An 11,601-nucleotide genomic window follows, 5' to 3' on the forward strand; every position below is an offset into this window, starting at 1 on the left:
ACACCCAAGAGTTATCGCGAAGTATAGACAAGCAAAATTATATAGAAATCAGTTAGTTAAAACTTTTCAGAAAGTTTTATAAAAATCCAAGGCATCAATTTTTTTTAATAAGCACAAAAGTATCAATTTTAGCCATTTTAACCCGAAAGGCACCCCTAAGAGGGCAACCAGAGTTTTCCCTGGAAAATCTGTTCTGTAACTTTCTTTTACTCATATCATGTTTAATGTTTGTGCAAAATTTCAAAAGATTCCAAGGCATAGTTATTGAGAAAAGTGTGGATAGACGAACGGACGAAGGTGAATTTACAAGTCCACCCTCCTTTTGTCAGGGGGACCAAAAAAGGATATATCAATAGACAATGGACAGGAATTTGTTCACTAAGATAAACAAAAGAGAGGTATGGTTAGGTTTAAACTTGATATTACGAATGACTGTGACGTAGATATTGAACAATGGACCGGAGATATTTTTCCATTTTTCCAGCAATCTTGGAAACATATTTGATGTATGTGTTATATTTCAAATCAGGAGTGCAGGGCAGTTCCAGAAGCTTGTCAAAACATGGAGCTTCCCCAAGCCGAGTGCCATTCATTTCAATTGATATCAGTGATTATGATGAAAAGAGTGAATCTTGGTTTTCAATGCATTAAAATTAGGCAGCTACCTTTTTCCTCATTGCACCATGTTCTCAAGATCAGAAAAGAGAGAATCAGAAAGATGTCATTGCTGACCTTTGAAGTGTTGGCATAGATTGTGGTGTCGTCTGCATAAATGTCTACAAATGATCTAAGAATGTGATTTGAGAGATCATTGGTGAAGACCAAGAAGAGAATTTGGTCCAAGATGGAACCTTGAGGGGCGTCAGCGTTAATACTATGATTTTATGGTTTCTGCCCATCAACAACTACTCTTATAAGCCTATCAGAGAGAAAGGATTTAATAATTGAGAGGACATTTTCTTCAACCTTCTTCAGGTGTATCTTGTTGAACTCGAATCTGCAAGGAATTTTGAACAGAACCCTTTAATCCGCAGAGTTAACACGCTCTCATTCAATCAGCCATGACTGGGTAGAAGTCATAAATAATTTGCAATTATATTTTAAGTGTTGCACTGAGGATTAAACGTTCAACAAAAGAATGTAGCTTTTAACAACTGAATTTTTCCAAGTAGTTTATCGGACGATTTTAGTTTATCGGACGATTTTCGTTTATCGGACGATTTTCGTTTATCGGACGATTTTCGTTTATCGGACGATTTTCGTTTATCGGACGATTTTAGTATAAATTTTAAGCCTATTTTGGTGGTAGATGTAAAATCTTAATACTTATTAATGACTTAAAATGATGTCTTTTGCATTGTGTGACATCTTCTGGGCTGCGTGACGTCTTCTGTGCTGTGTGACATCTTTTGCGCTGTGTAATGTCTTTAAAAACATCTGCAAAAAGGAATTGAAAGCAATATATTTTAGATTTTAGAGTGAGGGATCACTTCAACATAAAATGTCTTTAATGCTTTGTGATGTCGTAATCTCATTTCAATCTTTTTCTTTTTGTTATAGTTATGAGAATCCCTATGCGAGAGAGTTAGAAACATACAGACGGGATGATCCTTTCAGGTAAGCAATATTTCTTTTGTCATATTTTAGATGGGTAATTGTTTTTCCTATTAGAATAGTTTAAAACCAAATAACATCTAAATGTTTGCTTCAACAATTAGGAATTCCGTATTCACATGTCGAAATTGTTCAACTGGAAAACCTTTTCTTATTAATAAAACGTTAAGAGACATATTACAGTGAATTCTGTACAGGAATAACTCAGAGAGATTGGTAATTATTAAATTATTTAAAATATGTGAAATTCATCAAAACGTATTTTGCTTTACTTAATATTTTAATATTCAAAATAAGTTTTAAGCTAATTTACTCTATAAATAGTGTTGTGGTCCATAATCCACATTCAGATATTTCGAGTCTGAAGAAAGGAATTTGGTACGTTAACTGGAACGTCTTCATTTTCAAACCATTAAATTCAACATAGCTTACTTGCTTCCACTTTGCTTAGGTACTTTCTTCCTCTCCTCAAATTCAAAATGGCCAAATGTGAATTACAAATCTCAACTCTTCTACAGTAAGTTTGTTTAAATAATTTTTTTTCTCAGCACGCATAGGTCATAAAATAAATATTTTGACTAATTTCCCAATTGTATCTTTTTTAAAATAATTGAACTTGGTGATTTCTTTAGTGATTACTGAAGCAACTTCTATTTAATGCATCAATTAAAATGGTAAATTTTACAACATCAAAAGAACGAACCAGGGGAGATCCAAGAGAGACGTTAATAATTAAGTTGCACCCGATCCATTTTCCACAAGGCCCTATCGGTGGGGCATTAGAATACGCCGACTGCCCCCCTGTAGAGGGTAAAAGTCCCTCAATGGGGGTCCTGGATATGACCTTAAACTATATCCAGTGGTGAGGCCCCAGCTTGTGGGCTTTGGAGAGTGTGGCACCACCCTTTAATTACCATTGCTCCCAGGTCCACTCTGACCCGGAGTGGTAGTACCTGTTTGAGTCCCAACTATGGGTTGAATAGAAACCGACGTGAAAACAATAAATATATTCTATTAAAAAGATTTTTCTTCAAAATCTTTGGATTCGGCATTAAATAACCCGAAAAGAGTTGATATGCCGTAAAACAAAAACAACCAACCAACCACTTTCCATAAATTGAGCAGGAGAGCTTTGAAAAACTACAGTCACTGATAATTATTTTGGTTTTAGTAATATTTAATCTCAGCTTTTTATGTTCCGTAGCATTCTTCCACGTTTTTAGCTTGATGTAGCGGAATTGGCAATAACCAAAATGGGGGGAAATAAAGAGCTTACCTCGGATACGTCTGTTGTTGTGTTGCGGGCCGAGTGGAAGAGAGTTCCAAGATGGCGTCCATGGGTTTTTATTGGCTTTGCCCCCATGCAATCCTCGCAAAATCGCGTGTGCTCTTTGCGTGATTATGCAAATATATAATTCCCGGCCGCTATAAAGGCAGGACGCTGAGAAGCAGTCAGGCAGTGTTTTGCAGATTGTGCGTAGATGGTTTTGGTGGTTGGATTGTTTTTTGTGACGAACCACGAATCTGCGAAAAGCGAGTTTTCTTCTGCCTTTCCCCCCCCCCATGTCTCCTTCTTCTTCTTTCTCTACGGTCATTACAGCCAAGAAATCCCTCTCTTCTAAAGGTGGGCGGTGCAGGGCGAAACTGACTATTCCCTATCTTTGTTCTTGATTTTTCCTACTACATTTTGCTACACTTAACAAGAATAACATTGTTTCACAGACTAAATCCTCAGTATGCAGCACCTATTTCAAACAACCCATACGAAACTCTCTGAACGAGAATTCTAAGACACACAAATAAGAAGCAACCAACTTAATACAGAACCCCTGGTGTACTTCTACTTTAACATTGAAACTGTCACTAAATGTGTTGTTAATTCTAACATGACTTTGAACATTTCTGTATTTTGTTTGAACAATTGACTATCATCTTTCAATCCACCATCATTCCATTGCACGTCACATGTACCCAACACTTAAATGTATCACAAAAAATTTGCACCAGACTTTTTTTTGTTTTTTTCCCAACACTACAGCCACTGATCATCACTTTGATCTTGGTAACATTCACTCTCAGACCTTTACATTCCATAGCATTCTTCCAAGTCTTCACAGGCTAAATCAACAGCATACAATATCTCTTCTGAATAATTCGTACGGAACTCTTCGGACAATGCTTCTAAGACAAATAAAAATTAACAAATTCAATACAGAACACTGATATACATCTATTTTAAAATTAAATCTATCACTAAATATGTTGTTTATTCTAACATGACTGTGAACATTTCTGCTTGAATAACCTTCACCAACCATTTGTTTGCCCTTAATTTATGCCAAGGCCACCAGACAACATCTCATTGGTACTCTGCCAAAAGTTTTTTTTCTAGATCTAAAAAACAAAATACAGGTTCTTCTTCCTACCAAGATACATGTCTTAAGTTTACTATATCACCAGATGTACTTTGTCCAGGCATAAAACCAAACAAATTTCATTGATGCTTATCCGTCTTATCTGCTTCTTAATCATACTCTCAATCACTTTCCGGATCTGATCCGTCAATTTTGTGATTCTCTTTTACCCTCATAACTATTCGCAACTGTGTTGTTAATTTGTTAATTCTAACACGACTTTGAACATTCTGTACATTTCTTAAACGACGTTCACTAACCATTCATTTTCCCTTAATTTATGCCAAGCTCACTAGACGACATTTCTCGACACTAATTGATTCTTATATGATTTTAAGCATTTCTGTACACAACTGAAACAACCTCCACCAAAAACCTTTATTGGCGCACAGTTGTTCATCTTGAGAGGGATTTCATCAATGCCCAAGGCCTACAATTCAATATTCATTTATTTTTTATTTATTTCTACTTTTTTTGTTTTACTTTTTATTTTTCATTAATTATTGTCATCATCAGCAGCGTCAGTGGCAGCATGCATTCGTGTCCAAATATCATAATTCCCAAGTCCAATGCAGAAAAGAAGCAGAAGAGAAAGCTTTGAGTTTCATAAGAATTTTGGTCATTATCGGGAAGGTGAGTCCTTTTGTGGCTGGAAAAACCAATTTGGGCTCTGAATAGTTGGAGGCGTTGGTCACATTCTATTGTGGGCTGTGTGTTGCGGTTGGTTGGCTCTAAGGGCCCTTTGTTGCTCTTTGGTTATTAGATTGGCTCTTCTAGTTTCTTCAAATTGGCTTGTACCCACTTTGACTCTATCCCTCCATTCTTGTCTGTTGCTCAATGAGGCTTCAAAGATGTTTGAATCTATATTGGCCTTACCTAGGGATTTCTTCAGTTGGTCTTTGAATCTAAGTAACAGGCGGCCTTGGGGTCATGCATTTAGTTAACTGAAGAGCACTTGCTTCGGCAGTCTAGTGTCCTCCATGTGAGCCACATGGCCAGACCATCTCAATCGGTGTTTAATGATCAAGGCCTCGATGCTGGTGACATTGGCTCTCTTGAGGACAGTTATGTTGCACACATAATCGTACCACTTAATCCGCATGATGGCCTGCAGTTTTTTCTGGTGGAACAGTTAGTCTTTTAAGCTCTTTACTGTAGATGGTCTGGGTCTCGCATGCCAAAGTTGTCCCCATTGTATTAGATGGGGACAGCTATGGCGTTGTATACCGTCACCTTTGTCTGGATGGTTAAATCCTTATTCTTGAAGACCCTGGTGAACAGTCTTCCAAAAACAGTGTGGCCTACCTGTCATTGGTTTTCGATTTCTTTCGAGCAGTTAGCTTGAGTGGAAAGAATGATGCCCAGGTGTGGGAAAGGCTCGACACATTCTATGGTGGTGCTATCCATGGTGATGTTGAAGTCTGGCACAGCTTTCTCTGGTGGTGGTTGGGCCAGTATTTTGGTCTTGGTCTTGTAAACTGTTAGGCCAAAACACGAGTATGCAGCATGAAAATTGTCCACAGACTGCTGAAATGCATCTGGGGATTGGAATAGAAAACATCTCTCCCTCTAATTTGTTTAAATATCCAAACCATTTTTGCTTTCAACCAATATTCTGACCTAATGTCTTTAGTTTGGTCAGATTTCTCATTGCAGGTTTTATGAACTGTACTGCATCTTTTCCAGTCTTACTGATGACCTTGGATAGTGATGAAGCCCGATTGCTTCTACTTTTGTTTATTTCTGCATACTTTGATTTGATCAAGAATATGTGTTTAAGAGAAGAATCAGTTGTATACCAATACATAACTATTTTGTGATGAACTTTCAAGAAGTTATGACTTTTGAAATCAATAGAGAACTGCCTCTATAGTAATAAATATGAAATCTGCATAAATTAAAATATAATATTTATGTGTATTTTATGAGCGGGCAATGCCAGGCAGCCTGCTAGCTTTATATAAACGTTAGTTTATCTCTTACATATTAAATCAGTAAATATGGGACTTGCTGTTAAATATTATTAAAAAAATATCCGGGATGGTGTAACATCTTTGATAATTATGAGAGAATACAAAAATGGAACTGTCAAGCAGATGAAGAATTTAAGATAGTTACCCAGTTTAACTGCTCCTCTTAGTGCTGGGGTGGAAAACTTGAAAAGTAGATTTAAATTTGTTGATTATGTTGTATGCCAGAATCAAGTCTCTGCTGCTCAAGTGAGTATAGATTTAGTCTTTGAGGCTGCTCTTTGTAGGTAAGTGTAACGAGTCCTGTCATCATTCTAGTTGGCATCATCTATACTAGTGGACCTAGTCAAATTTCACTCCATTCACCCAAGAACCAGTATCATGAGTATGAGGTGCAGAAAGTTTTCACTCTTTGCATCCTTCTACCGCTCCAGAAGATATCTCACTACTGATGCAATTCTCTATCTATATAAAAGCCAAGTACGTCCAAGGATGGAATACTGTTGCCATATCTGGGCAGGAGTGGCCAAAAACAGCCTATCATGCCTTGACAGAGTACAAAATAGACTTTGTGGCTTAGTGGGGGATGCCCTTTTCTCTACCCTGCAACCTCTCTCCCACAGAAGAGACGTTGCGAGCCTATCCTTGTTTTATCGTTATTTTCATGGCAGGTGCTCGTCTGAACTCCAATCCCTGGTCCCCCCTCGCCAATCTTTCACGAAAAACACCCGTCTAGCTGAATCCACTGTGAAAAATTTCCCCCACTCTATATCTGTGCCTAAATGAAAACGCGGATTCCATGAACAAAGCTTCTTTCTTAGAACTGCAAGCCTGTGGAACTCTGTTCCGTCTGCCTGCTTCCCTCCGGACTACAACTTGGATGTCTTCAAGTCCAATGTTAACAAATTCCTAATGAACCGCACCCTTAATTAAGCACTTCATCAAATCTCCACACTAACGTAATGTACTTGCAAAAAAAAATCTCATTACGACAATTCTGTGTTTATCCAGTTAAAATTAGGAATACGGCCATTTTGGATGATAAATGATAGTCTCATTTATGCAGCTCATAAATATGCTTTTAAAGGACCTCATATGACCTATTGCCTGTGGTATACTGACTCTTAAGTAGTGTTGGGACGATTCATTGAAATTAAAAATAATAAAAATCGAAACTTATTTTTGGAGTATTGGAATCTGAAAAAATTGTGCCTATTTTACGATGCCAAAAATGGTTCTTTGAATTATTTATGTTTTGGTTTTCTTACTTATGTCTTATGTCTTTATCCCTTCCAGTAAACAGGCTTTTAACACACAGATGTCATGACCCCAGTTCTAAAGATTGTTATACAGGGTGAAACGATAAATTTTTTCACCCGAAAGAAAACAACACTACAGCTTTATTTTAAAACTTTTATTGAAAAAAATCAATTCAGGTAACTTGACTATGTAGTAGAGCTGACATCTATTCAATGCAGCCGTCTTCAGCCTCGATCACCATAATAAAATAAAAGTGTCGTTCTAAAGAAAACTATACTACAGCTTTATTTTAAAACTTTTATTGAAAAACATCAATTCAGGTAACTTTACTATGTAGTAGAGCTGACATCTATTCAATGCAGCCGTCTTCAGCCTCGATCACCATAATAAAATAAAATAAAAGTGTCGTTCTAAAGAAAACTATACTACAGCTTTATTTTAAAACTTTTATTGAAAAACATCAATTCAGGTAACTTTACTATGTAGTAGAGCTGACATCTATTCAATGCAGCCGTCTTCAGCCTCGATCACCATAATAAAATAAAATAAAAGTGTCGTTCTAAAGAAAACTATACTACAGCTTTATTTTAAAACTTTTATTGAAAAAAATCAATTCAGGTAACTTTACTATGTATGAGTTGACATCTATTTTATTGTCTATGTATCATTTGCTATTTCGAGCAAAAGAATATTTTACCTAGCTAGGGCGGGTATTACACGTATGAAATAATTGTATCTTACCTAAGGTAGGTAATTTGCAGCATGTATATGAAATAATTTTATTTTCGCATGGATGGGTAATATACAACACATATTTGAAATAATTTTACCTACACTAAGACGTGTAATTTAAATACATATATGAAACAATTTCACATACTTTTTGACCCCAAAACAGACATTACTTTCTCCAACCCAAACCCTAAAGGAGAACTCAAAAGCACGTTTCAAATTAACATAATCATGCTCCTTTCTACCTACCACTACAACCATCACATCATTCCCGGATGATAACATAAAAAATTAAAAAAATATATAGATCACCCCCTACAGAAACTGGCCTATTAAACTTTCATAGAAAAACAACAATATATATGTATTAATCTAATTTTGAGATCGTAAACTGTTTCAGCTATATCTGGAATCGACTTCACAAATAAAGTAATTTTGAGATTGAAAATTGTTTAAACCATTTCCGGTACAAACTTTATATTCTACTACCCTCATTTAATCTAGAGTGACGTTGGTTATTCTGCTAATATATATTTGCCCCTATCTCATTCAATTCCGGGCAACACCAGGAATTCTGCTAATATATATTTCCATCAATCTCATTCAATCCTGGGCGATGCTGGGATATTGCTAGTATATTTTCTCACCTATCTCATTCAATTTTGAGCAATGCCGGGTATTCTGCTAGTGTATATGTGCAACTATCTAATACAATTCCGGACGACGCCAAGTATTTGTCTATTCTGTATTTGTACCTATCTCATTAAATCCAGGGCAACGCCAGGAATTCTGCTAATATATATTTTCTCACCTATCTCATTCAATCTTGAGTAACGCCGGGTATTCTGCTAGTGTACATGTGCAGCCATCTTGTACAATCCTGGGCGATGCCAAGTATTGGTCTATTCTGTATTTGTACCTATCTCATTCAATCCCAGGCAAATCCAGGTATTCTGTTAGTATTTATTTGCACCTGACTATTAGATCCCGGGCGATGCCTGGTATTCTACTTCTATATATTTCCACCTATCTCATTCAATCCAGGGCAATGCAGGGTATTCTGCTAATATATATTTCCACCTATCTCATTCAATCTCAAGCAACGCCGGATATTTTGCATATATTATTAGATATTTTATTCAATCCGGGGCAATGCCAGGTATTCTGCTAGTATATATCTCCATCAATCTCATTAAATCCTGGGCGACACAAGGTATTCTGCTAGTATATATTTCAATCTCATTCAATCCCAGACAATGCCAGATATTCTGCTAGTATATATTTGGACCTATCTTGTTGAATCCCATAATTCTTGGATACGTTACTAATTCCAACAATCATTTTTCATGATTTAACCCACATTATCGCCCCTCTCTTACTAAAATAACAACTTTGATACATTGTCTGGGCTGTTTATTTCATTACAAATGCACCAATCAAATAACTCACATTTCATTATTGTTCATAATTCTTCGATATGTTACTAATTTCGACAATCATTTAAGAAAAACAAATATATTCAAAATCAAATTCAATTTTCTCATTGTTTATATGGTCCCGAGCAATGTAGCCGTCTTCAGCCTCAATCATTGCCTCGATACAGATCTGGAATTTGGAGCATGCCTTTTCCACAAGCGTCAGCAGGAGCTTGATGAATACTCAGCGGATGGCAGCAATTAGATTGGCCCCGGATGAGGGGGAGAAAGGCAGTTGTTCCCAGATGAGAGGGAGGAAGGAAGGCAGTTGATTCCAGGAGAGGAAGGAAGGCAGTTGATTCCAGGAGAGGAAGGAAGGCAGTTGATTCCAGGAGAGGGAGGAAGGCAGTTGATTCCAGGAGAGGGAGGAAGGCAGTTGATTCCAGGAGAGGGAGGAAGGCAGTTGATTCCAGGAGAGGGAGGAAGGCAGTTGATTCCAGGAGAGGGAGGAAGGCAGTTGATTCCAGGAGAGGGAGGAAGGCAGTTGATTCCAGGAGAGGGAGGAAGGCAGTTGATTCCAGGAGAGGGAGGAAGGCAGTTGATTCCAGGAGAGGGAGGAAGGCAGTTGATTCCAGGAGAGGGAGGAAGGCAGTTGATTTCAGGAGAGGGAGGAAGGCAGTTGATTCCAGGAGAGGGAGGAAGGCAGTTGATTCCAGGAGAGGGAGGAAGGCAGTTGATTCCAGGAGAGGGAGGAAGGCAGTTGATTCCAGGAGAGGGAGGAAGGCAGTTGATTCCAGGAGAGGGAGGAAGGCAGTTGATTCCAGGAGAGGGAGGAAGGCAGTTGATTCCAGGAGAGGGAGGAAGGCAGTTGATTCCAGGAGAGGGAGGAAGGCAGTTGATTCCAGGAGAGGGAGGAAGGCAGTTGATTCCAGGAGAGGGAGGAAGGCAGTTGATTCCAGGAGAGGGAGGAAGGCAGTTGATTCCAGGAGAGGGAGGAAGGCAGTTGATTCCAGGAGAGGGAGGAAGGCAGTTGTCCTCAGGAGAGAGAGAGGAAAGTAGTTGGCCCCGAGAACTTGCACTACATGTATGTATGACATTTCAATTTACTCCTAAATTGTTGAAGGGAATTTATAGAAAGTAAATCAACTTGTTCACCCATCCGAGGTGCATTTCTTGTTCATTGTAATGGGAAGGGTGTGGTTAGAGTTAGGGTTGGGTCCAGTGGGGGCACATATTTGCAATCTTTACTGATTAAATCAACGTTCCGTGTCACCTAACCTGTACAGCTTTTATGACACTCGGTTATAAGCCAAAAATAACTTTCCATCATCCCCACCTTCCCACCCTGTTGTTTTCCTCCAACGTGAGCCGAACAGCTTTGGGCAAGTCTCCTTTGGTAAACCACCCGTTTTTCAACTTTCTTCTTCTTTTTTTTTTTTTTTTTTTTTTTTTTTTTTTTTTTTTTAATCATCATCATCATCATTTTTTGCATAAATTTAGCCAGGTTTCCACGAATGTAGTGCGTTAAACACGCCTCTGACAATACAATCACCTTGTGAAACATTCATTTCTTCTCCTCCACAACGACGACCACCACCTCCTCCTATTTCTTCTCCGTCTTCAGATCACATTTTCGCTGTTTCGGATTACGTGCTTGTTTGTATTCATTCGTTCTCTTCTGATCTTGAAAAAAAAACAAAAAACAAAACAAAAACAAACAAAAAAAAACCACTATGGTCATCCGTGGTTCCCAATTGACTGGTGCTGTCCCCGTCCTTCGTCCTTCTCGCTATAACGGTAATTTCTATTACAGGTCTGAAGACCGACTTGAGCAACGCAGAGATGATTTGTATTCCATCTATGGACGCCAAGACGGTAAATAACCTTTTTCTTCTTTTTTTTTTTACATCTTCATCCCTTTCGGTAAACGGGGTTTTACAGGACTCCAATTTCAAATAATGTTGTTATATTCAAAGGATCAACTGTTTTCCTCCCTTCATGGGAGAACACTTCCTAAAAAAAAAAAAAAAAAAAAAAAAAAAAAAATGGTAATAATGAAATTTATATTTTGAATTGAATATTGACGATTTGCATTTTAGTTATTTCAATAACTATTCTCATCTTGGATGTTATTAATATTACTGTTGGGATGATTAATCGGAACCGGAAATTGAAAAAAATCAAAGCTTTTTGGGG

At 37.7% G+C, this 11,601-nt stretch overlaps 1 protein-coding gene across 2 annotated transcripts in view; it reads left to right on the top strand.

Annotated features, from left to right (window-relative positions):
* Positions 1 to 11,601, top strand: part of LOC145256514 (epidermal growth factor receptor kinase substrate 8-like) — a 258,101-nt gene that overhangs the window by 71,843 nt on the left and 174,657 nt on the right. For both annotated transcript variants that reach the window (XM_080115500.1, XM_080115501.1), the window contains exons 3-4: positions 1,561 to 1,617; positions 11,219 to 11,280. In XM_080115500.1, the coding sequence (XP_079971626.1) occupies positions 1,561 to 1,617; positions 11,219 to 11,280 (119 nt within the window). The remainder of the gene's footprint in view (positions 1 to 1,560; positions 1,618 to 11,218; positions 11,281 to 11,601) is intronic.

This window comes from Euprymna scolopes, chromosome 32 (assembly GCF_053919585.1).
Source record: "Euprymna scolopes isolate OS-2025 chromosome 32, ASM5391958v1, whole genome shotgun sequence".
NCBI lineage: Eukaryota > Metazoa > Mollusca > Cephalopoda > Sepiida > Sepiolidae > Euprymna > Euprymna scolopes.